Below are 27,078 nucleotides of genomic sequence, written 5' to 3'. Positions count from 1 at the left end.
CTTTCAAATAGTGCTAAATATTTACTGACAAGCTGTACTTGTGGATCAGGTTTTTATTTTTAATTGTTCTTAATGTTACAGATGTGGTGACTTCAAGGAATGCTTCTTTATTACCACCTTTGTGGTCCCCTGAAGGGGAGCGCTTTCATTCCGTTCCCCAGCATCCTGCTGCGAGCTTGAAAAGGCCATCTTTTAATCTGTCTGCTTTTGGAAATTCGTCTCCAGTAAGTACAATGACCAAATTGAAATTTTTTGTAATCTTTGAACAATCATTACTTGAAAATGTAAAATTGTGAAATTTAAAATTGTTTTGCTTTTTCCAGTCTTTTATTAGCTCTTCTTTACTAAATTCAAGCCAGCTTGGGGATTCTCCTTTCTACCCTGGCAAGACTACTTATGGTGGGGCTGCAGCAGCAGGAGGAACTTCCCAAACACGGGGTACACCGTATCAGGTAATAACTCATTCTTGGTTCTTTCTTTGTACTTTTAAATCTTGGTGTTTTTGCTTAGAATCATCTATTTCTTTGGTTGAAATATTGAGTTGGTAAGTATTACTGAATTCTGGGATGAAGGGGTTGTCGTATGAGGAAATTTTGAGGATGTTGGGCTTCATTGGAGTTCAGAAGAATGAGTGATGATCTGATTGAAGGGCTTGGCAGGGTCAATGTTGAGAGGATGTTAAACCTTTTGGGGGAATATAGAACTTGGGGCACAGTTTCAAAATGAGGGTTCTCCCATTTAAAATGGAGATGTGGAGGACTTTCTTCACCCAGTCATTAATCTTTGTAGTTCATTACGGCCCAGAGCAGTGGAAGCTGGGTCATCAAATAAATTCAAGGCTGAGTTTGACTTATTTTTGGATCTACAAGGGAGTCCAGAGTTAAGGAAAGCATGCAAGAATGTGGTGTTATGGCCACCGATCAGCCAATTGAATGACCCAGCAGCTTGAGGGCCCCCTTCCCACTGCTGTTCTTGTGAGACCCAGCAATAAGCATGTTGAACTATGTCCCTTCCTTCTCCTGAACAGATCCACTAGTCTAATAATTTATAACAATTCTGCTTTCTGTTAAACATTTTTTTCTTTAGCCACACCATTGAGTCCAAGCAGACTACTTTAACACAAGTTCAGCTGAATTGATATCCACATGACATTTGTGTGTGTAAATCAATTTGGTAATATTGTGTAAAGTTGTATGAAAACAACTTTTCAAATCTGAGTCAACGAGCCCAAGCAGTCTGCCGGAGCATATTTGAATTTCTGAAAAAAAATCTTTAAACGGATGCTGCTTAACTAGGAGCCAGTGAAGGTCAGAATGCACATGGGTCTTCTCTTTCCCCCCCATCCCATCTTTTTCCCCCCTCCCCCTTCTCCTGGTATATCAATCAGTGAAAGCCAGCATGCAGATGCAACAAGCAGTGAGGAGGGCAAATGGTATATTGACCTCCAGTGCAAGAAGATTTGAATACAGGGGCAACCAGAGCTCTTCGTTAGTTGCTTTGGGACATCCTAAGATCATGAAAGATGCTATTGAAATGTACATCTGTTTATCTCTCTTCATGCATTTTCTTGCAAGAAACTCTGCTTCTAAGAAGTAGTGGGCAGTGTGCAGACAGTAATATAACTTTGTTTATTTGTACTGTTCTAAAAGAAGATGTTGGCATTAAGATTGGATCCACAGGAGTGTAGTTTCCCCTGACTTGTTAAGTCTGCTTTGCAGGCTGAGAAATTGGGGAAAAGTTAGCAATTTGTACTCAAACACTGCTTTGGATTAATTGCTCTACAGCTTTTCCCTTTCCCCTCAAATTCTGTGGTCCTGAGTGGTGAGTAAATGCTTGCTACTATGTTCCACATTTTGTATGCTCAGTCAGTCTGTAATATAAAATTTGACTGGATTAAATTTCATGTAAAGGATTCTGTGGTGACCAGTGCACCTGTTTGTTGCCAATCAACATAGCACCATCGTGGTTCAAATGCTTGTCTTGTTTTTGTACAGAGCAGTGTGATACTGAGACGACAGATGGAAGGAGCAGTAAACAGGCTCTTTATTATTAAACTTTTATTAACATGTACTGCAAATTATTCCCCTCCCAGAATATTTGAACAAGGCAGATATTACTGCAAAGATTGTGCCGAGCACTGGAAGGTGTGCAAGCTTCATGTGTCTGTATTTCCGAGGGATGAGAAACTTATGCCGTTTTTCAAAAGTCAGAATTCTGCTATGTTACTTTTTTCTCACCTTCTTCCTGGCCCAGGGGAGCTGTCACGGAGCTTCTCTTTGTTGAATCTGCCACCAATGTGACAGACCTTCGATGATTAGAAGATGCAGAGGCTACACCCCCAACAGCTGCTGCTCCCCATGTGCAGCCAGCAGTGTGCTTTGGATCATCGACCTGATGAGGACTCTGCTGCAGGATCCATGTCGCTAGACTGGGTTGAGAGGGGGATTGAGTGGGGCTGTTGTGTGTGGGGAGAAAAGGCTGAAAGTGTGAAGGCTGAGACTTGGTGGTAATGGGGTTTAGGTGCTGAGTGCTACTTTTCTGCACCCCAATGCTTCCACATCGGGACAAGATAGGGAGGAGGGTGAAGTTGGGGGGGGGGGGGGGGCTGAATGGTGACATGGCTTAGGAGGAGTCCGTGACTGGGTGGCTAAGCTGGGGACGGAGGGCATGAGCAAGGGGAGGGTAGGCTGTGCTCAAATGTGGATGGAGGTGTGTGGGGAGGGTGGGTGCAAAGGTAGGAGAGCGTGAGAAGTGGGGCTTGCAGTGAGTGAGAAGGGGGTGTGTATGTTGGGCGGAAGAGCTCATTACAAGGTGTGCAGGATTGAGGGATGATGATTTTGCTGAGTCTACTGTCACCACAGAATTTGGAAGTTTTATATATTTTAATAACTATATGATATATATATATATATAGATATATATAGATATATATTAAATATACTATAGGTGAACTACAATATACCAAATGTTACTGTGCTGCTTCATTGTGTGTATTCGTTCATGGGATGTGGGCATCACTGGCAAGGGCAGCCTTTGTTGCCCCTCCCTAATTACCCTTGTGACAGTGGTGATTAGTTAATATGGGATCACATTGGAGAATAGTTTGCAAAGCACTGCCATAGTGCTTGCATTGCAAATACATTGGTCCACAGTCTTGGCGGTAATAGAAGGTGAGCAGTGAGAAGATTAATGTTTCTACCCACTTGAAGCCCAACTGTTCCACCTATTTGAAATGGCATAAAAGAATTTGCATTTTACTGCAGATCATAAAAGGTGCTATAATTCCATGATTCCATGTCACAAAAGCATTTCTGACCTTTTTGTCTTGGGTCACTAATTTTCAATCCTTTTTGTCTTCAGTCTCTCACCAAAGATGAAGATGTGAGCTACTGTACTGACATTTCCACAACAGTGGGGAGGTGGTGGTGTAGTGGTATGTCACTGGACTGGTAAACCAGAGACCCAGAGTAATGCTCTGGGGACCCAGGTTCAAATCCTGCCACTGCAGGTGGTAGAATCTGAATTCAATAAATATCTGGAATTTCAAAAAAAGTCTAATGGTGTCCATGAAACCATTGTCGATTGTTGTAAAACCCATCTGGTTCGCTAACATCCTTTAGGTAAGAAAATCTGCCGTCCTTACCTGGTCTTGCCTACATGTGACTCCAGATCCACAGCAACTCTTAACTGCCCCTTCAAGGGCATTTAGGGTAATAAATGCCGTCCCATGAACGAATAATAAAAATAAAATGACTTAATTTCATCTAATCCCGAAGTTCTAAACTGTGATAATTTTGCACTTAATAACCACCAGGTTCCAATAAGGAGACAGATGAAAGCAAAACCTGCAAGCTCACCATCTTATGGAGTGACAAGTGCCACTGCAAGACGCATCCTTCACTCTTTAGAAAAGATGTCAAGCCCCTTAGCGGTGAGTCTTCAGATTATCTGATATGGTTTCTATCATAAAAAAACCTTGCACTACAGACAAATTAATCATCTTTGAGTGTTTCCAGGTTAGTGTGGATGTTTGTAGTAGCAAAATATTTATTTTTGTTGCTACTAAACCATATCTTAGAAAATGCTCAAATAAGGCCCCTGGCCAGGCAATTCTGTATCGTTAATAATTTTCCTCTTGGTTCAAATTGATTCAACAGCGTGTCAAATACTGTTATTAAAATTCTGTTATTAAAATTCTGTAGTTCTGATCTTTCATGTTTTCATTTAAAAGTACATATTGAAAATAAATAATCACCTGTCGGGATAATCGGTGTGTCTTTAATCCCATGGCACTTGATGAGGATGTGGTACTGATTTCTATACAGTATTATCACATTGAAGTAAAGTGCTTTTTATAAACTTTTGTGACTGGTAAATCAATGTCCAGTTGTTCAGAGATGGCCACTTCATTTGACTTTCGAATTTATTTGCTTCATATCATATAATGGTGAGCAAATTTATACTGACCAAAGGAGGCGATGTTGGAATCAGTGATGGGGATGCTTGTTTTTAAGGAGCAGAGTGAGGCATAGTTTTGGGGAGGGAATTCCAACTTCTGAAGGTACAACCGCATAGGCTGAGATTTGAACTTCAAGACGACGAACTTTGGCCACAAGCATGGACAATGTGTGAGAGTTAGGATAAGCTTTGAATTAGTTTCATTTTATGAAGAGCGAAAGATGGGAGAAGGCCAGGATGATGTTAAAATGGCTTTGTTTGGAAGAAGAAAAACATGGATGAAAAGCACATAGGACAAGGCAGGGAAAAAAACCACGTAATATTTTAAAGGTGGAAATAAGCAGACCTGGTGATGGAGAGGACATGGGATTGGAAGCTTAACATTGAGTTGCAAACCGTCTAGCTGAGCCTGAGATGGTGACCAGGGCGAGGTGTGGGATTGGTAGCTATGGAATAGAATTTGTGGCTGAGGCTGAAGACCATGGCGTTCATCTTCCCAGTGCTAAATTTTGGGTAAGCAGTCTTGACAACACAGGTACTGAATGGGTTAAGTATGGTGATGTCCGGTAAAACAGAGTCTCATGAGGGTTTATCTGGAAGAGATGGTAATTTTATATATCGTCGCAGGTCATCATGGTTAAGAAATAAAGGGAGCCATGAATGGATCAAAAGGAGGAGTGAGGGAAACAATGGCTGCAAGGAGTTGGAAGAGAAACCTTTACAGCAGTTTCTCTAGCTTTGACTGGATAAGAGAGTGAATTCAGTTGAGAGCAATACTATTTGGCTGGGCAACAAAGGAATGTGGTTTGGTCAACCATTCAGATAAAGAAGGATGAGAGTGAATAGTGCAACATCATCACTGTCCCCAAGGGACATTGTTCCTTTTGAATAGGGCTAATTAAATGTTGTGGCGGGTGGGACTGCGTCATATCCTGGCAGATGCGCTGGGACACTCCCTGGAAGTCCCCATAAAAGGACAGCATAGCATTTGCCTGGGAAACATCCAAGAGTAATCATCCTGTTCTGGGAACCAACCGAAAATCAGAGACTTCAGGTGGTTTCAACTCTTAGCAGAATAGTTACCCAGGGACGGTTAGGATTAAAACCACTCCTGGGTAACTAAATGACAGCACCTGACACCATCACCATACCCACCCCTAGTCACTCACCCACTTATTACACACTTCTCCCTGGCTTCTCAGTGGCTGGGACGTTTAAATTTACTTGGTTTACAGTAGCTGGTGCTGTTTTTATAAAAAAATTTTTAAAAAGAGCACTTCTGTGCTGAAAGCCTTCACTGGAAGGAATGTGGGACCAAGTAGCTGCATATTGCTCACCAGGTCTGGGTCTAAAGTCTGGGCATGAGATCAAGGTAAATAAAAAGGAATAAAGTGGTAATCTGACTGTGATTGCTGCTCCAAGTTCTGGCCCTTTGGATTTGGTGCAAATAATGCAGCTAGCAACAAATACTGCTTCATCTATTTCAATGTTGATGAGGATAGACGGTAGTTTGAACAAACCAATAGTACTGACTCATCTTGGGTAAAGAAAAGCAGGATGAAGGCTGCCTCCATGCCATGCTAGGTCCTTGGAAACTTGTCTAAAGCTTATTTTGTCATGGCCTGAGAATAAGCCTTGATATTGTGAGAATCCTTCTTAAAACTCAGAGTACATTGATGTTTTTCTGTGAGAGTTCATTGTGATTCCCAACAATTGTTTGTTAGAATTTGTAGATACTTACCCCACCTCCGCTCTATTGCTTATTCCTAAAATGGGACTTAAAATTACAATTTCATCAACTTTTTAGCATAGTGATTTTGAAACAAGGTATAATTTTTTTCGACGAACGGCTGCCACCTCTGGGAGAACCCTAACATTGACCCTCTCAAGGCAAACTTTATTTTCTCATGACTGAGAAACCCAGCCATGTCACTAACCCAGGTCTCTACACGGGGCTTTGAGTCCCTCCACATTAATAAGATCCGTCTCCGGGCTACCAGGGAGGCAAAGGCCAGGACGTCGGCCTCTTTCGCCCCCTGAACTCCCGGATGTTCCGACACTCCAAAGATCGCTACCCCCGGACTCGGCACCACCCGTGTTTTTAGCACCGTGGACATTGCCTTAGCAAAACTCTGCCAAAACCCTCTAAGCTTCGGGCATGCCCAAACATGTGGACATGATTTGCTGGGCTTCCCGCACACCTATCCTCTACCCCGAAAAACTTGCTCATCCTAACCACTGTCATGTGTGCCCGGTGGACTACCTTAAATTGCATCAGGCTAAGCATGGCGCACGATGAGGAGGTATTAACCATGCTTAGGGCATCCGCCCATAGACCCGCCTCTATCTCTCCTCCTAGCTTGTCCTCCTAGCTTGTCCTCCCACTTGCCCTTAAGCTCCTCCACCGGAGTTTCCTCCGCCTCAGAAAGCTCCTGGTAAATATCTGATACCTTCCCCTCTCCCACCCAGGTACTGGAGACTACTCAATCCTGTATCCCCCGTGGCGGAAAGGCTGGCACCTGTTTTCTCAGGAAGTCGTGCACCTGCAAATACCTAAAACCATTCCCTGCTGTCAATTTAAATTTATCCTCCAAAGCTTTCAAGCTGGGAAAGCTCCCATCTATAAAGAGATCCCCCATCCCTCTAATTCCTGCCCTCTGCCAACTCGGGAACCTGCCATCTAGCCTACCCGGTACAAACCTGTGGTTGTTATGAATCTATGCTCCCTCCACTCTCTTATATCTCCTCCACTGCCCTCAGAGCCGCCACTACCACGGGACTTGTGGCGTATCGGGCCGACGAGAACGGCAGAGGTGCCGTTACCAATGCTCCCAGACTGGTGTCTTTACATGACGCCGGCTCCATCTGCTCCCATGCCGACCCCTCCCCCACTACCCACTTCCTGATCATGGCTATATTAGCCGCCCAGTAGTAATTGCAGAAGTCCGGCAGCGCCAACCCCCCCCCCCCGACTGCGCTCCAGCAACACTTTCTTCACTCGCGGGGTTTTACTTGCCCACACAAAGCCCGAAATGATCTTATTCACCCGCTTGAAAAAGGACTTAGGAATGAAGATGGGGAGGCACTGAAAGACAAACAGAAATCTGGGCAGGACTGTCATTTTCACACTCTGTACCCTCCCCGCCAGTGATAGCGGGAGCATGTCCCATCTCTTAAAGTCCCCTTCCATTTGTTCTACCAACCGGGATAGGTTTAACTTGTGTAGTCCCTCCCATTTCCGAGCTACCTGGATTCTCAGATATCGAAAGCTCTTCCCTACCATTATAAGCGGCAGCTCTCCCAGTCTTTTATCTTGCCTGGATCGCAAACATCTCGCTTTTCCCCATGTTCAATTTATACCCCGAAAAATTGCCACGTTTCCCCAAGGTTTGCATTACTTCCCCCATCCCCTCCAACGGGTCCGAAATGTACAAGAGCAGGTCACCTGCGTAGAGCGAGACCCGGTGCTCTCTCCGCCCACCCCCGGAGCAGCCCTTTCCAGTTCCTAGAGGCTCTTAACGCCATGGCCAATGGCTCTAACGGGGAGAGGGGGCACCCTTGCCTTATCCCTCGGTGTAGTTCAAAATACCCCGACCTCAGCCAATTCGTACGCACACTCACTACTGGTGCCTGATCGAGCAACCGCACCCAGTCAATAAAGCCCTCACCAAACCCAAACCTTCCCAGCGCCTCCCACAGGTAATTCCACTCCACCCGATCAAAAGCCTTCTCCGTATCCATCGCTACCACCACCTTTGCCTCCTCTCCTCCTGAGGGCATCATAACATTTTGAAGCCTTCGAACATTGGCCTTGAGTTGCCTGCCCTTAACAAATCCCGTCTGGTCTTCCCCTATTACCCCCGAGACACAGTCCTCTATCCTTGTGGCCAGTATCTTAGCCAGCAGTTTGGCATCCACATTCAGTAGAGAAATCGGCCTTTATGACCCGCATTGCTCCGGATCCTTCTCCCGTTTCAAGATCAATGAAATTGAGGCCTGCGACTGTGTTGGGGGGAGGACTCCCTTCTCTCTTGCTTCGTTAAATGTCCTCACTAGCAGTGGGCTCAATATCTCTGAAAACTTCTTATAGAATTCCCCCGGGTCGCTGTCCGGCCCCGGGGCCTTGCCCGACTGCATGCCCTCCAGCCCCTTGATTATTTCCTCAATCTCAATTGGGGCTCCCAACCCCTCCACCAGGTCCTCCTCCACCCTCAGGAACCTCAACTGATCCAGAAATTGCCTCATCCCCTCCACCCCAGCCGGGGATTCGACTCAGATAATTTACTATAAACGTCCTTAAACACCTCGTTCACACCCGCTGGGTCCAGGACAGTATTCCCGTTTCTACTCTTTACTTTACCTATCTCCCTGGCCACCTCTTTTCCTGAGCTGGTGCGCCAACATTCTACTTGCCTTTTCCCCGTACTCCTAGATCGCCCCCCCCCCCTTGCCTTCCTCAACTGTTCCACTGCTTTCCCTGTGGTCAACAGCCCAAACTCCACCTGTAACCTCCGCCGCTCCCACAGTCCGGGGCATCCAAGTATCTCCTGTCCACCTGGAGTATCTCCACTAATCTATCCCTCTTCAGCCCGTTCCACCTTTTCTCTGTGGGCCCGTATCGAGATTAATTCCCCTATGACTACTGCAGCGAAAACAGCGCGGGAGCAGAGAGAGCCGGGACAGCGAAAACAGTGCCGGAGGAGAGAGCCGGGAGATTTTAAAAGCGCGGGAGGAGAGAGCCGGGACAGCGAAAACAGCGCGGGAGCAGAGAGAGCCGGGACTGCGAAAACAGCGCCAGAGGAGAGAGCCGGGAGATTTAAACAGCGCGGGAGGAGAGAGCCGGGACAGCGAAAACAGCGCCGGAGCAGAGAGAGTTGGGACAGTGAAAACAGCGCCGGAGGAGAGAGCCGGGAGATTTAAAAAGCGCGGGAGGAGAGAGCTGGGACAGCGAAAACAGCGCGGGAGCAGAGAGAGCCGGGACAGCGAAAATAGCGCGGGAGCAGAGAGCCGGGACAGCGAAAACAGCGCCGGAGGAGAGAGCCGGGAGATTTAAAAAGCGCGGGAGGAGAGAGCCGGGACAGTGTTGGGAGAGGTGAGTGCACAAAAGGTGTGGCAGGCGTGCCTTTAGTCACGGAGTGCTGATTGGAACAGAGTGCACCTGAGTTTAGGTGATTGACTGAGTTCGGGTGAGTGGCTGTGTTTTTGTTGGTGTTCGGGTTTATCCTTGAGGTTCTATAAAGAAATTTTAAAAAAATATATTTAAATTAATTAACTGGTTGAATATGGCTGGACAGGTGATGTGCTGTTGCTGTATGATGATGGAACTGGTGGATCCCATTGAGACCGTCAGTGACCACATCTGCAGCAAGTGTTGGCTGCTCGAGGAACTTCGGCTCAGAATTGATGAGCTGGAGACCGAGCTGCGCACACTGCGGCACATCAGGGAGGGGGAACATTACCTGGACGCTTTGTTTCAGGAGGCAGTCACACCCGGTAGAATAAGTTCTGTTAATTCGGACAGTGGTCAGGGACAGTGGTATGACTGCAAGGGAGGCAGGCAGGGATCCTGAGTTGAGGAGCCTCAGCCCTTGACCTTGTCCAACAGGTATGAGGTACTTGCTCCCTGTGTGGATGAGGAAGAGGGCTGTAGGGAGGATGCGTTGACTGACCACTGCACCATGGTACAGGAAGCCATTCAAGAGGGGGGAGCAAAAAGACAAGTGGTAGTTGTAGGGGATTCTATAATTAGGGGGATTGATGGCATCCTTTGTAAGCCAGATCGAGATTCCCGTATGTTGCCTGCCCGGTGCCAGGGTGAGGGACATCTCTGATCGGCTTGAAAGGATTTTGGAGAGGGAGGGGGAGGATCCAGTTGTTGTGGTTCACGTTTGGACTAACAACATGGGTAAGACTAGGAAAGAGGACCTATTTGGGGATTATCAAACACTAGGGACTAAATTAAAGAGCAGGTCCTCCAGGGTTATAATCTCTGGATTACTACCCGAGCCACGTGCCAATTGGCATAGGGTTGAGAAAATTAGAGAAGTTAACACGTGGCTAAAGGAGTGGTGCGGGAAAGAGGGATTCCATTTCATGGGGCATTGGCATCAGTACTGGGGCAGGAGGGACCTGTACCGTTGGGACGGTCTTCACCTGAACCATTCTGGGACCAGTGTTCTAGCGAATAGGATAAATAGGTTGGTCACAAGGACTTTAAACTAGCAAGTTGGGGGGGGGGGAAGGGAAGTGTAAAGCTATGGACAGTATAATGGTTAATGGAGATCAAGGCAGTAGGTTACGTGACAGGTTATTATGTAGAGATATGGGTTCAAAGACGAGGAAAATTAGGAGAAAGGGTTAGAGGAAAAATAAATTGCGAAAAATTACTGATCAAGGTGTTAGGATTCATAACAAAGACATAAAAAACAGCATAAGTGTACTTTACCTGAATGCTCGTAGTATACGAAATAAGGTAAATGAGTTGATGGCGCAAATCATCGTGAATGACTATGATTTAGTGGCCATTACTGAAACATAGTTAAAAGATGGTCACGACTGGGAGTTAAATATCCAAGGGTATCAGACTATACGAAAGGATAGAATGGACGGTAAGGGCGGTGGTGTAGCTTTGTTGTTTAAGGATGGCATCCGGGCAATAGTAAGGGATGATATTGGTGCTATGGAGGACAAGGTTGAATCAATTTGGGTGGAAATCAGGAATAGTAAGGCGAAAAGGTCACTGATAGGAGTAGTTTATAGGCCACCAAATAGTAACAGCATGATAGGGCAGGCAATAAGCAAAGAAATAACGGATGCATGTAAAAATGGTACAGCGGTTATCATGGGAGATTTTAATCTGCATATCGATTGGTTTAACCAGGTTGGTAAAGGCAGCCTTGAGGAGGAGTTTATAGAATGTGCCCGGGATAATTTCCTGGAACAGTATGTAATGGAACCTACAAGGGAACAAGCAGTCCTAGATCTGGTCCTGTGTAATGAGGCAGGATTGATTAATGATCTCATAGTTCGGGATCCTCTTGGAAGGAGCGACCACAATATGGTGGAATTTAAAATACAGTTGTAGAATGACGAGGTAAAATCAAACACTAGTGTTTTGTGCTTAAACAAAGGCAATTGCAATGGGATGAGAGAAGAACTAGCTAAGGTAGACTGGGAGCAAAGACTTCATGGTGAAGCAGTTGAGGAACAGTGGAGAACCTTCCGAGCGATCTTTCACAGTGTTCAGGAACGGTTCATACCGACAAAAAAGAAAGACGGTAGAAAGGGGAAAAATCGACCGTGGATATCTAATGAGGTGAGGGAGAGTATCAAATTGAAGGAAAAAACATACAAAGTGGCAAAAATTAGTGGGAGACTAGGGGACTGGGAAGTGTTTAGGGGACAACAGAAAGCTACTAAAAAAGCCATAAAGAGGAGTAAGGTAGACTATGAAAGTAAACTGGATCAGAACATAAAAGCAGATAGTAAAAGCTTCTACAAATATATAAGACAAAAAAGAGTGGCTAAGGTAAATATTGGTCCTTTGGAAGATGAGAAGGGAGATTTAATAATAAGAGACTGGGAAATGGCTGATGAGCTGAACAGGTTTTTTGGGTCAGTCTTCACAGTGGAGGACACAATAACATGCCAGTGACTGATGGAAATAAGGATATGATAGGTGAGGACCTTGAGATGATTGTAATCACTAAGGAGACAGTATTGTGCAAGCTAATGGGGCTTAAGGTAGACACGTCTCCTGGCCCTGATGGGATGCATCCCAGAGTGTTAAAAGAGATGGCTAGGGAAATTGTAAACGCACTAGTGATAATTTATCAAAATTCACTAGACTCTGGGGTGGCCCCAGAGGATTGGAAAGTAGCAAACGTGACACCACTGTTTAAAAAAGGAGGTCGGCAGAAAGCGGGTAATTATAGGCCGGTAAGCTTAACTTCGGTTGTAGGGAAAATGCTGGAATCTATCATTAAGGAGGAAATAGCGGGGCACCTGGAGGGAAATTGTCCCATTGGGCAGACGCAGCATGGGTTCACAAAGGGTAGGTCGTGTCTGACTAATTTGGTAGAATTTTTTGAGGCCGTTACCAGTGCAGTAGATAACGGGGAGCCAATGGATGTGGTATATCTGGATTACCAGAAAGCTTTTGACAAGGTGCCACACAAAAGGTTGCTGCATAAACTAAAGATGCATGGCATTGAGGGTAAAGTGGTAGCATGGGTAGAGGATTGGTTAACTAACAGAAAGCAGAGAGTGGGGATAAATGGGTGTTTCTCTGGTTGGCAACCTGTAACTAGTGGGGTCCCTCAAGGATCAGTGTTGGGCCCGCAGTTGTTCACAATTTACATAGATGATTTGGAGTTGGGGACCAAGTGCAATGTGTCAAAGTTTGCAGACAACACTAAGATGAGTGGTAAAGCAAAAAGTGCAGAGGATACCGGAAGTCTGCAGAAGGATTTGGATAGGTTAGGTGAATGGGCTAGGGTCTGGCAGATGGAATTCAATGTTGCCAAGTGTGAGGCTATCCATTTTGGGAGGAATAACAACAGAATGGATTATTATTTAAACGGTAAGATGTTAAAACATGCTGCTGTGCAGAGGGATCTGGGTGTGCTGGTGCACGAGTCGCAAAAAGTTGGTGTGCAGGTGCAACAGGTGATTAAGAAGGCTAATCTAGTTTTGTCTTTCATTGCTAGAGGGATGGAGTTCAAGACTAGTGAGGTTATGCTGCAATTGTATAGGGTGTTGGTGAGGCCGCATCTGGAGTATTGTGTTCAGTTTTGGTCTCCTTACCTGAGAAAGGACATATTGGCACTGGAGGGAGTGCAGAGGAGATTCACTAGGTTGATCCCAGAGTTGAGGGGATTAGATTATGACGAGAGGTTGAGTAGACTGGGACTGTACTCATTGGAGTTTAGAAGGATGCAGGGGGATCTTATTGAGACATATAAAATTATGAAGGGAATAGATACGATAGATGCGGGCAGGTTGTTTCCACTGGTCGGGGAAAGCAGAACTAGGGGGCATAGCCTCAAAATCAGGGAGGTAGATTTAGGACGGAGTGTAGGAGGAACTTCTTCACCCAAAGAGTTGTGAATCTCTGGAATTCCTTGCCCAATGAAGCAGTTGAGGCTCCTTCTTTAAACGTTTTTAAGAAAAAGATAGATGCCTTTCTAAAGAATCAAGGGATTCGGGGATATGGTGTACGGGCCGGAGAGTGGAGCTGAGTCCACAAAGATCAGCCATGATCTCATTAAATGGCGGAGCAGGCTCGAGGGGCCAGATGGCCTACTCCTGTTCCTAATTCTTATGTTCTTGTGTTCAAAGCTTCCCAGACCGTCGCTGCAGAGACCTCCCCGTATCATTTGTTTCCAGATAGATCTGGATGGACTTGTTAACCTGCCCACAGACCGCCTCATCCGCTAGCAACCCCACATCCAGTCTCCACAGTGGGCGTTGCCCTCTCTCCACACTAACCTGTAGATCCACCCAGTGCGGGCATGATCCAACACTGCAATTGCCGAGTACTCAGTATCCACCACCTTCGGTATTAGTGCCGTATTCAGAACAAAAAAAGTCGATGCAAGAGTATACCTTGTTGGACATGTGAAAAAAAGGAAAACACCTTTGTCCTCGGCTGTGCAAACCTCCATGTGTCTACTCTCCCCATTTGTCCCCTGGTAACAGTTCCTCCCCTGTCAGCAAAGCAGCCCCCCCCCCCCCCCAAGCAACAACACTAAAAACCTAATCCCCCAAGTCAAGCTCCAGCTTAACAACTGTCCACCCCCCACTGTGCTTCCGAGAGTCAGCTGACCCATGCTGACTCGATTTGGTTGTGATTTGTTGATGTTGTAGTTGAAGCTTTTAACGGCATCTATAAGTAACTTATTTTGATTGCATCTGTATTCATATATAACATGTAAATATTAATTGGTCCATTAAAGCATAACTGTAAATTGCATTTGTCCTTTAAAAAAAGAAACAACCTACAGGATACTGATGAAAGTTAGGCATTTTGCAGGGAAATAATTATATATATTTAAAAAAAAGTCAACTCCCATATGCTACCAGAGAGTGGCACTGGAGTTGGGGATGAACCCTTACAATCATCTTTTGGTCAATGAAGAGACTTGAGAGGAATAAATACAACAAAAATAAATGTTTGACCTATTGAAGGAAAAGCCTTTCTTGTAAAATGTTTATGTTTTGTGCTTTCAGGATGCTAAAAGAATCCCATCCACAGTGACATCTCCATTGCCTGTGGTAAGTGAAAACAACTCTCTCTGGAAATTTCTTTTTTAATGTTCACACAATGTGTAAGTAATTTCCAGCTTTATTTTGAATTAACCTGTCCTCTGCATGTTTTGTAATTTTTGTCAATTTATTATTAAAAATGCAAAATCCTGTTATTGGCATGTATTTTGTTCTGTTCAAATTAATTTCCCCTGTAGTTCTTAGGAGATCAATAATGAACATTAGTTGAATCTAAATCACTTTTTGATATTCTGAGGATGTGCAAAGTGCTATGTGAACGTCAAACCTGTATTGCTAAGTGCATTGAGAACAAAGACTATCCATAAATGGGATGTGTTTGTGTGTAACATATTTATAATAATTAAAAACCAAAGATGTGCAGGTCAGGTGGACTGGACATGCTTAAATTGCTCCTTCGTGTCCAATGGTTGGGTGGGGTTGCGGGGAAAGGGCAGGAGAATTGCGCCTAGGTGGGGTGCACTTTTGGGAGGATTGGTGCAGACTCGATAGGTTGAATGGCCTCCTGCACTACAGGGATTCGCTGAAAAACATGAAAAACTTCAATATGAACACCAGACCCACTTAACATGATTGCTAAAAGCTTATGAAATGTTGGATATAATCTCGCTGATAAGTATTCATGGCATTGTAGCTCTCAAACTAGATTGCTTAAAACGGTTTTAAGAATAGATAGAAGGGTGGCACGGTGGGGCAGTGGTTAGCATTGCGCCACACAGCGCCAAGGACCCAGGTTTGATCCTGGCCCCAGGTCACTGTCCGTGTGGAGTTTGCACATTCTCCCAGTGTTTGCGTGGGCCTCACCCCCACAGCCCAAAAATGTGTAGAGTAGGCAGATTGGCCGCGCTAAATTGCTCCTTAATTGGAAAAAAAATAATTGGGTACTTTAAATTTATTTTTAAAAATAAGAATAGATAGCACTTTGAATAGCTTGAATGCAACTCATTTAAAAATTACCCTTTCCCTTTCTTTCCTCTACTCTTTATCTTAACAAATATTTCATACCTGCTCCTCCACAACTCTGACCATGCTTAATGTGAACTTTGTTTCAGTCATCGGAGAAAAGCACTCCAGATGTGACTGGCTGGCAATCCAAAATGAGAAAGGTAGGATATTGTTGTGGAACCTTGATCATACTTGGTAAATGTGTACATTTCGCTTGAAGGGATAACTTAGAAAATGTAACCTAAAAATAGCTCCTTACAGATACTTAATCAGGGCAAGTTTGAAGCATTATGTGGGAACAGTTTACTGATGGACTGAGTGACGGCAGAGGATTTAAAAAAAAAATGCTAGTGACAACTGAACTACTACTGTAGTTAAAGGAACCCAAGCTGTAAATACTTGGGGGGGGGGGAGTGGAGAAGAGAGATCTAACTCTGGGCTTATCAACAGAGGATTAATGCTCCCACCAGCCTAAACTATCGCCACTTTAAATTAATCAATTGGGGAAAGGGCTGGCTTAAAGCAAAGGCTATGGCTCCCTCTGTGTAAAATCACTGTTTTTAGAGCTGGCAGGAAACCATAGGGAATCCCATCCCTGCAATTTAAGCTCCCCAACCCTGCCTAAAAACCTGGTTGGGGACATAAATTCAGACCTCAAATTTTGTCATCCATTCACGTTTAAATACCGTGTTTGAAAAGTCATGTTGATTGTTCTTAAAGTACACGCGATGAGAAATACAGAAGTCAAATAGGCTTAAGTAGCAGAAGCACAATATTGCCACAGCAGCTGTGAGTACATTCAGCTGCTGCTTGATGAAAGTCGTTTGATTGACTGTACGCTGTGCTGCAGTTTGTTGCTATGAGCCAATTCCTGCTAGCTTTGGTAATGGGAAGAAGGGCTTTAAAGAATTTGTAAACTTTTATTTGCTAGCTCAAATTTTACATTGAGGGAATTATTTGCTATTTTGCATTGTTTTGAAGCTAGCTAGCTTCTTCAAGTTTTTATACATTTAATGTGATAAAGGATAGTGATTGATTTTCCACAGGCAGATAATACAATTGGTCATTGTATTATTCGATGAATAAAGGTACGGTCGCTCTAATTTGAGTAGCCCACTGTTACAAAAAAAATGCCAAATTAAAAATTGCTATTGCAAGTTTTAAAATTTTATTTCTGTTTATTTTCAGCTGGAAACACCGGGTCCTCCAGTCCAGAAACTTCAAACACCTGTGGTTGTCTCTGGTGCTGCAAATCGATCCATCTTTTTCAAGCCATCCCTGACCCCTGGAGGGCAGGGTACTAGACATATTGACAGAACAGAAATTCAAAACAATGTAAGAAATGTCTCTGTACTTCTTAAATACAGCACGGTAGCACAAGGGCAGCACGGTAGCACAAGGGCAGCACGGTAGCACAAGGGCAGCACGGTAGCACAAGTGATTAGCACTGTGGCTTCACAGCGCCAGGGTCCCAGGTTCGATTCCCCGCTGGGTCACTGTCTGTGCGGAGTTTGCACGTTCTCCCCGTGTCCGCGTGGGTTTCCTCCGGGTGCTCCGGTTTCCTCCCACAGTCCAAAGACGTGCAGGTTAGGTGGATTGGCCATGCTAAATTACCCGTAGTGTCCATAAGGGTTGGGAGGGGTTATTGGGTTGCGGGGATAAGGTGGAAGTGAGGGATTAATGTGGGTCGGTGCAGACTCGATGGGCCGAATGGCCTCCTTCTGCACTGTATGTTCTATGTAATCTATATGTAATCTGTATGTTATATTTGCTTAATAGCAGTGTTTGTGCTCCACTTGAGTTTGTCTGTCCCACCTCATTCTAGTCCCAACTCTAATCAACATAACCCTCTTAAATACATCTGTAATCTTTACCTCACCTACTGTCTATGATAGCGAATTCTGCATTCATATCATTGTCTTGGGAAGAATTTTCATACAAATTCCCTTTAAGATTTCCTGGTGACCATCTTGAATTCATGGCTCCCAGTTCCCCGCTACCCCACAAGGAGAAAATCACTTTTGTCTAAATGTATGGCAATCTTTCAGAATTTTAAAGGCATGCATTACATCACATCTTCGCCGTCTCATTTCAAGAGGAACGGTTTACATTTTTCTGACAGATATGGCCTCTCCGTTCTGGTGCCATCTTTATAAAGCTTTTTTGAACTCTCACCAGTGCCTCGACATCCTTTTTATAATATGTTGAATAGAACTGCACACATGTAGGTTAACCAAGGTTTGATACAAGTTTAGCATAACTTTTCTGCTTTTAAGAACTAGGAGCAGGAGTAGGCCATCTCTCCCCTCAAGCCTGCTCCGCCATTCAATGAGATCAGCTCCACTTTCCGGCCTGAACCATAACCCTTAATCCCTTTTTTCTTAAAAAAACTATCTATCTTTATCTTAAAAACATTTAATGAAGGAGTCTCAACTGCTTCACTGGGCAAGGAATTCCATAGATTCACAACCCTTTGGGTGAAGAAGTTCCTCCTAAGCTCAGTCCTAAATCTACTTCCCCTTATTTTGAGGCTATGCCCCCTAGTTCTGCTTTCACCCGCCAGTGGAAACAACCTGCCCGCATCTATCCTATCTATTCCCTTCATAATTTTATATGTTTCTATAAGATCCCCCCCTGAACCCTTCTAAATTCCAATGAGTACAGTTCCAGTCTACTCAACCTCTCCTCTTAATCCAACCCCCTCAACTCTGGGATTAACCTAGTTAATCTCCTCTGCACACCCTCCAGCGCCAGTACGTCCTTTCTCAGGTAAGGAGACCAAAACTGAACTCAATACTCCAGGTGTGGCCTCACTAACACCGTATACAATTGCAGCTTAACCTCCCTAGTCTTGAACTCCATACCTCTAGCAATGAAGGACAAAACTCCATTTGCCTTCTTAATCACCTGTTGCACCTGTAAATCAACTTTTTGCGACTCATGCACTAGCACACCCAGGTCTCTCTGCACAACAGCATGTTTTAATATTTTATCATTTAATTAATAATCCCTTTTGCTGTTATTCCTACCAAAATGGATAACCTCACATTTGTCAACATTGTATTCCATCTGCCAGACCCTAGCCCATTCACTTAACCTATCCAAATCCCTCTGCAGACTTCCGGTATCCTCTGCACTTTTTGCTTTACCACTCATCTTAGTGTCATCTGCAAACCTGGACACATTGCACTTGGTCTCCAACTCCAAATCATCTATGTAAATTGTGAACAATTGTGGGCCCAACACTGATCCCTTAGGGACACCACTAGCTACTGATTGTCAACCAGAGAAACATCCATTAATCCCCACTCTTTGTTTTCTATTAATTAACCAATTTTGTATCCATGCTACTACTTTACCCTTAATGCATGCATCTTTATCTTATGCAGCAACCTTTTGTGTGGCACCTTGTCAAAAGCTTTCTGGAAATCCAGATATACCACATCCATTGGCTCCCCGTTATCTACCGCACTGGTAATGTCCTCAAAACATTCCACTAAATTAGTTAGGCACGACCTGCCCTTTATGAACCCATGCTGCGTCTGCCCAGTGGGACAATTTCCATCCAGATGCCTCGCTATTTCTTCCTTGATGATAGACTCGAGTATCTTCCCTACTACCGAAGTTAAGCTAACTGGCCTATAATTACCCGCTTTCTGCCTGCCTCCTTTTTTAAACAGTGGTGTCACTGTTGCTAACTTTTGGTTGGTTCAATTGGCTCTGTTTTATAAGGCGGTGCTGTAGTTACGGGTACGGCTTTCGCTATTTTCCAGAATACAAACTCCAACAGTTTTGTTGCAACAAAAAATCTATCAGTTTACCTTATCGCCCTGTTAGTTACGCATGCATTTAACACACTTCCGAATTATGAGGATTGATCAGAACTGCTTGAACACTTGTGGTTTTCTGTTCCCAATTGGATCTCTTAATTCAAGTTTTTGGGTTCTCCCGTAGTGGTTAAGCCACTTCTAGATCGGGTCCCGCAGGATGTCGGCAGTAATATGTTGCTAACTTTTGGTTGGTTCAATTGGCTCTGTTTTATAACCTTTGCTCTCGAGTCGCCAGGTATCTTTATGATACCGCCACGAGGTTCAAGTTCAAATAATGATCAATAACTCAATACACCAATTAGTAAGTTTCAAATCAAAGCACATTTATTATACACAGTAATCGCTACTCATGCACAAATTCTACTTCTAAGCTACTTCTACAACTAACAGGCCTATACTTAGCTTCGGACTGGCCCACCAGGTCAGGGGAACAAATGGCCTTTCATTCAGGTTCTGAGTCTGCGGGATTCGAAGTTGGTACGGACTGGTAGCTAGGAGCGTTATCTCGTAGCGAGCGTTGACTTAAGACTTGCTGGATATCGGCGGCAGCTGAACCGGTCACTGTCAAGGGTTGGTTCGTGTTGCTGAGTGACCCGGTCAAGAAGAACGATTTGAACTTGGGGGCTTAACTTTATAGTCCCCAGGGGCTTCCCGCATTTCGGGGCGGACCCTGTACCTTGTTCCAAGTGATTGGACTTCGTTCCAATCGCTTGGTTCGATTTCTCCAATACTGGGGCGGTCCCCTGATCGTTGGGCGGTCTTGAGGTGTCCGTTCATCTCTTTTGTGTTGGCTCCTGCTGGCGCCGGGGAGTCTGGCTTGGCTTTGTTTATCCCAAATGTTTCGATTGGACCTGGGGATCGCTCATTAGTATGTAGATGGCTGCTACATTATTATGCAGATAGCTGCTTGTATTGATGCTGTCTGGGCTTTTGCAGAGTTTAATACACAGTAAACTTGCACCTGCTAGTTTCTGCCTCTGTTGGCTGAATTTCCCTGCAGCCTTTGCTGTTCTCCATTTTACGTCGGGAGTTGGCCAACCCAGGTGGCTGCCAACCCAGGTGGCTACAGTCCCTCCTTGTGATCCTAACCCGAAGCGGGAAGGATCACATAACTGCGTTTTTCATTCCCTGACCCGGCGAGCACTCTCCTACGGCCTCCACACTGACCATAACTGTGGAAAAAAACTTTAACTGACAATTCTGAGGGGCGCTATCTCAAACAGGGACATGCATTACAAAACAAGAAAATCGGAACCTTTAACTATCCTTAATAAACTACACTCACTCAAACATTTCATCACACTAACTTCCTAAACCATACAAACAAAATCATAGCAGTATTATACACATTTTTCTGGCTTGGCAGTCAAGCTCTGGATCGTACAATTGCTTATGAACATTTCTTTATTTACATCAAATCGCAAACGAATACTCTACTGTAGATCGTGGGGGTCGGGGGTCTGGTCATATCCGAAAATAGGGGATCTTATCCTATACACCGGGGTTTCTCAGACAAATAGTCTGCACGATGCAGCAGAGTATCGCCAATACTAGTAGGGATTCTATCAAGTAGGACAGGGAGCACCAGGTTATAAACCTGTCACACCAAGATGGTGTGGTGTCGCTTGTGACTGGGCTCTGGGTACTGTGGGGAAATTAATCATTAACGGCTGGGGGAGTTGAGGTCAGGGGGTTCGCGTTCGCGCGCAACCAAATGTCCATTAGGGTGATGAGTCACGCGGAGGATGTCCTCATGGTTCCTCTCTTTCATTTCTCTTCTCTGGTCCTGGAGCTTCTGGAGTTCTGTGGGATCAAGCATACTGTCTGTTACTATCTTGGTTTAATATCTCGTATGATAGCCTGTCTGTCCTTTAGTGCCAATTACTCCCTTTATAATTGGACACTTATGTGTGAGTCCCTCATTTTTTTTTTTTTCAAAACCGAATTTCAGGACAAGACACACTTATAAATACTGAACCAGTACGAGCTGTCTCGCAGACTGTGCGGTTTACCATACAAATGTTTGAGGATGTAAATAGCAGAGGGTTGGCAACCTAAGGGTTACCTGAAAACAAAACAAAACTTTTTGAACCAAACTTGCTGAAATGAGGTGCGTATGGGCCGCGACGGGTAAGAGTTGGATGGAGTCCCCGGGTAGGACGGCGACCAATGCTGTGTGCCCTTCCCGAGCGTAGCTGACCAGAGGGGGGTTCCCAGGCAGGGCGGGTCCCAATGCCGTTTCTCCACTGCCTGAGCAACCGACAAGAACGGGCAAGAAATGTAGTCATCGTGGGGGGTTGCCGTATTGGTTCTTCCTTCGAACCAGAAGGGCAGTTATGAACGGGGGTCTGTGTTTCCGTCGACAGACGAGTTCCTCTGAACTGGCGTCTGGGACATTGACCAGTCTCTGTGGACTAGCGTCTGGCCAAACTAGTTTCTCTGACTGCCAGTGGGCGTCAGAAGGGTGGTGTTGTGGGGCCGTGGAAATTTTTTTCCGGTCTAACATACAACATTTAACAGAATAAGTAAAAACAACATCAAACATGCTACAGGTTCCATCAGAAAGGACACCGTTTTCTCCCAAGCGGTTCCTTTTAAAACATCATCTGGACACCTCAGTTATCGGTTGCGAACAGGGTCGCAAAGGGGTTCTCGTTTTGGGTGTCAGACTCAAAGTCGCCATCTTCTCCCGGATGCCAAACTCTCGAGTGTATCAGGGCTGATAGGGCTGCATGGTGTGACCTGGGATCGCTCTCGTCATTCCGGACGAGTCTGTACGAATTATCTCGGTGCCAAAAGGTGGTGTCTAGTTATATGGGGACGGAATCGGAGTCGTCATTGTAGGTCGGTGGTGGGGTTTAGGAAAGTGATCATGAAGGGATCACTCTAATCGTGGTCAGATTCGCTGGGTGTGGGTCCTGTTGCATGGGGATAGTAGGGAGGTGTGCTGTGGCTATTGTCTGTGTCACAGTCGCTGTCGCTGCTGCTGCTGTCTGTGGGCGTTCTGGGGCGGAGTGTATATTTCGCGGGTGGAGTCGGGGTTGGGTTCGTGGCTGGGCTGGACGTGTTGGGGGAGGGTAGGGTTACGTTGGCTGTGGGCGGGGCGTGGTCTGCTGCGTCGAGCATGACGTGGTGTGCGTGATTAGACTGTGTTCCGTATGCCTTCATCTGTTTGATATGGAACCACGCAGTCTTTCCACTGGGGTACTTTATTTTGTAGACGGAAGGGCTTACTTTGTCCGCAATGGAGTACGGACCCGAGTACTTTGGTGACAGGAATGTGCTGGGGTTGTATACGGAGAGCATGACTTGCTGTCCTACACTGAACTCAGTCGCATGCACTGTCTTATCGAAACAGGCCTTTCTCTGTTTCTTTCTTGTGCCCAATTTCACTGCGGCTGCTAGCTGAGCCATTTTAACATTCGCCACTAATTGTTCTACTGCTTTCTCGTGTGTGAGGGCCGTCACTTCGGGGCTGGTCAAATCTAATCCTAATAAAATTTCTGTGCCTTTCGTGGGGCGTCCGGTCATGAGTGTGTAGGGTGTAACCTGGGGATGTTGATACTGTATTTCGCAAAAACATCAGTGCAAAGGGGAGTACTGAGTCCCAAGTGGTGGTGTTTTGCTGGACCATTTTTCTGAGGGTGGATTTTAGGGTCCGATTCATGCGCTCCACGATACCACTCGACTGGGGGTGGTATGCAATGTGGAATTTTTGGGTAATGCCAGATATCGTGAGGACGTTCTTCTTGACACGTCCCGTAAAATGGGAGCCTTGGTCGGATTCAATGCTGCGGGGGAGTCCCCATCTCGTAAAGATGTGGTGGGTTAAAATCTTGGCTGTGGTCTTTGCTGTGTTCGTTCTGGATTGGAAAGCTTCCACCCATTTTGTAAACGTGTCTACCACCATGAGTACATATTTATAACCATTCCTGCAAGGGGCAATAGTCCCATAAAGTCTATCTGGAGGTTAGTCCAGGGGCCATTAACGGGTCGGGTGTGACTAAGCTGAGCCTTTTTGGCGTATCTGTCCGGGTTGTTCTGGGCACAGATAAGGCAATTCACAACGTAGTGAGTTACATCGTCCTTTAAACTCGGCCACCAACAGAGCTGCCTGAGGTGGGCTGTAGTGGGATCGATTCCCTGATGTCCATGACTGTCATGGAATAAACAAATCTGTTGATTCCTGTCCTGTTCAGGAACCACATAAAGGGTGTCTTTTAACACCACACCGTCATGTGTGGTCAGAGCATTTCTAAACCTATCATAGGGGGCTGGATAGTTTCCTTTCAAAATCTCCCTGAGATTGCTGTCCTTCTGGGCCTGCACTAAATCCTCGATATTAGTCTGCGAGACCTGAACTGCATTCACTGGTGCGCTTTCGGGGGGTGTCCAAAAATATCCGTGCCTGGAACCTGCTTTAGCCAGTGCGTCGGCTTTTACATTTCCGGGGGGGGTGGAGGAACGATGGTGACTTTGAGCTTTGACTATTCCAAAGGTCCTGTTCTGTGATGGGGCAATGGGGCTGAAGGGAGGGGTTTTCCGTCTGCGGAAACAAATCCTCTTGCTTTCCACAGGGGTAGGAATTCTGTAAGGCTGTTGCAGACATAGAGGCTGTCCGAATATATGTCTGCTGCGCTGGGGAAGGAATCTGCGTGTTCCACTATGTATGCGATGGCCGCATGTTCTGCTCCCTGCGCGCCTAAGTATCCTGGAAGTTTTATTGCTATTCTAGAGCGCGTCCCTGCACGCCCTCGATGTAAATGCCTCATCCTGTTATGCACTTCCCTTCTAATATTGTGGAAGATCCATCCACATATATCCTTATGGGTTCGCACGTGTCTGTGTGTTTGGGGCTCTGGGTTGAACTACCTATCTTTCTGGGGGGTGTTTTAACAATAAAGGGGCCTGTGCTGTGGCGTGGAGAGATAATTTCACATTCATGGGGGGGTTCCGGGGTACTGTAGGTTGTCGGCTAAAAAAGTGTGGGTCTTTGTCCTTTTAACAGTGATGTCCCGTCCCTGCAAAAGAAGGGTCCATCTAGCTGCTCTAATCTGACTAACTGTACCGTCCTTGAGTCGTCCGTCCAGTAAAAGTTGGGTGGGGGTGTGTTCCGTGAGGATTGTGATGGGGTTCAGTCTGGTAATGTAAGAAAAATACTGTACTGCCCAAAAAACTGCGAGTAGGCGCCTTTCACAGGCTGAAAATCCCTGCTCCACAGCATCTAAAACTCTGGAGGCGTAAGCCACGGGCCTTAACTGTTCGTGCCGTTCCTGAAGGAGCACAGCCGAAAGGGTGCGGTCTGTGCTTGCTACCTCTATCGCATAGGGGGAAAGCGGGTCTGAAACTTGTAGTGTGGGGGCTGCGATGAGTGCTTGTTTCAAAGAGTCCACAGCATCCGTATGCTGCAGAAGCCATTCCCAGGGGGCTCCTTTCTTTAGGAGGTCTGAGAGGGATGCTGCCTTGCTGACGAAACCGTCAATGTGGTTTCGGCAGTAGCCAACCAGTCCTAACAACGACCGGAGGGCTGAAACGTTCTGGGGAAGGGGCAATTTAGCAATCGAGTCAATCCTTTTATGCTCGATCTCGCGTTTACCGTGCGTGATAATTGTACCTAAATATATCACCTTATTTTCCAGAATCTGGGCTTTTTTGGGGTTAACTTTACATACAATTGCTTGGAGGAGTTCCAGGAGTTCGGACAGAAGCTCGATGTGCTCTTCCTTGGTGTCTGTCTGCATTAGTAGGTTTTCTACGCACTGGACCAGACATTCGGGACGAGAAAATTTGGCTAAACCATTTGCCAGCTGTCGGTGGAAAATGTAGGGGGAGTTGTGGAAGCCTTGTGGCAGGCATGTCCACGTGTACTGCTGTGCTTTAAAGGTGAAGGCAAATTTGTACTGGCACGCCTTTGCCAATGGAATGGACCAGAATCCATTACTGATATCCAAAACCGTAAAGTATCGGGAATTGAGTCCCTGCTTGAGCAAGGTCTCGGGACTTGTTGCTCCTGTGGGGGCTGCTGCGGGGGTGTTTTGTTGAGTTCATCGATGGTCAGTCGCCATGATCCATCGGGCTTTCTCACTGGCCAAATCGGGGCATTATTAGTGGAGGCTACTGATCTAAGTACGCCCTGCTCTAATAAGCTGTTGATTACTTTTGCGATTTCTCCCTCTGCCTCTTGGGGAAATCCATACTGCTTTTGGGGTCTAGGGTCAGGTTCTGTGATTTGTACTGAACCAGTCATCCGGCCACAGTCGTGTTTGTGGGTCGCGAATGCTGTCCTGTTCTTTTGTAACACTGCCCTAACCTGCTTGTCCATGCTAATTGTAGTCGGGTTAAACCCAAATTCGCCTACTGAGCTAATTTTGTTGGCGTATTCCCCTATGGTGAGCGTTGCGGGGGCTCTAGCAGATTTTGCCATTTTCCAGACACATTGGTTGACTGGATCAAAGGATAGATTGTGGGAATTCATAAAGTCTATTCCCAGAATGTGTTCTGCTGTGTGGGGCAGATCGACTAACACTATGTGGTGCTTGGTGGTGATGTTGCCGATTTGAATGGGTACAGGGGCTGTGATGTGTCCCTCCTGCGGGTGGCCTGTAAAGCCGCTGAGGATGATAGTGGCTGTAGTGGGCCACGTGTCCTTTTGAAACATGGTGGAGGAATTTATTGTGGTGCGGAACCCTCCTGTGTCCCAGAGAAACTCGATGGACTGTCCCCGTATTTTTGCTGCAACTACCGGTCGTCCAGACCTATCCCAAAGGGTGTCGCAGACCCAACTGGGGGAGCCCGAACACAGTCAGTCCGTTCCGTTCAGGTCCGTCTGATCTGAACGGGTGCTCACACTATGTATGGGCTCTGCCTTATTCTTACTTAGAGTGCCCATCTGCTGGGCTCTCTGTGGCTTTCGTGGGGCATTGCATTCTCTTGCAAAGTGTCCCAACTGTCCACAGTTGTAACACTCGTGACTTTGGTGGGGGGCTGTTCTTGCTTTCATTTACCCATGCGGGGTTCCGGTGTGTTTTAACTGCTTGTATGTCTGCTTCTGCCTGCTTTTCTTCGGGATTTTTAACTGCGGGTTTGTTTTGTACAGACTGCTCCCAGGTGCGGGACAATCTTTTTACGACCCATTTCTCATTATGAGCCTTCTCTGAGAGATCATAATTGGCGCACGCTTTCTGTCCTGTTTCTGTGGCATGGGAGATAAGGGTGCGGGTCCATTTGGCCATGTTGTCTGGGGACAAATGGGTGCGGTCTATGTCTCCAAAAACTGCTGCAAAGTGGATCCACAGGCGTCCAGCAAATGCTGTGGGGTGCTTGGTTTTCTTTTGCCTGCATTTATTGAGGCCATTTATGGGATCATCCCGGTTATACCCGATCGCGTCTAAGACCGCGGTATGCATTTTCTGCAAGGGTGCCTCCTCCTACATTCTGTGGGTCGGGAAGGGCTGCTACGACCGAAGGGTCTAGACTCAAAACTGTGAGCTTTACATGCTCTCGCTCATCCAGGCCATACATGGTCACCTACTGCTTTACTCTGGCAAAGAAGTGGTGGGGG

The 27,078-nt window shown here is 45.8% G+C and overlaps 1 protein-coding gene across 1 annotated transcript in view; it reads left to right on the top strand.

The window, feature by feature from the left end:
• nup153 (nucleoporin 153) overlaps positions 1-27,078 on the top strand; it is a 129,313-nt gene that overhangs the window by 37,856 nt on the left and 64,379 nt on the right. Inside the window, exons 4-9 of the mRNA XM_072509679.1 lie at positions 82-224; positions 324-452; positions 3,815-3,931; positions 14,689-14,733; positions 15,795-15,848; positions 16,876-17,022. Coding sequence (XP_072365780.1) covers positions 82-224; positions 324-452; positions 3,815-3,931; positions 14,689-14,733; positions 15,795-15,848; positions 16,876-17,022 — 635 coding nt within the window. The remainder of the gene's footprint in view (positions 1-81; positions 225-323; positions 453-3,814; positions 3,932-14,688; positions 14,734-15,794; positions 15,849-16,875; positions 17,023-27,078) is intronic.

This window comes from Scyliorhinus torazame, chromosome 6 (genome assembly GCF_047496885.1).
Source record: "Scyliorhinus torazame isolate Kashiwa2021f chromosome 6, sScyTor2.1, whole genome shotgun sequence".
Lineage (NCBI taxonomy): Eukaryota > Metazoa > Chordata > Chondrichthyes > Carcharhiniformes > Scyliorhinidae > Scyliorhinus > Scyliorhinus torazame.
The sequence above is the reverse complement of the archived record's forward strand: the minus strand, read 5'-3'. Positions and strand labels throughout refer to the sequence as shown.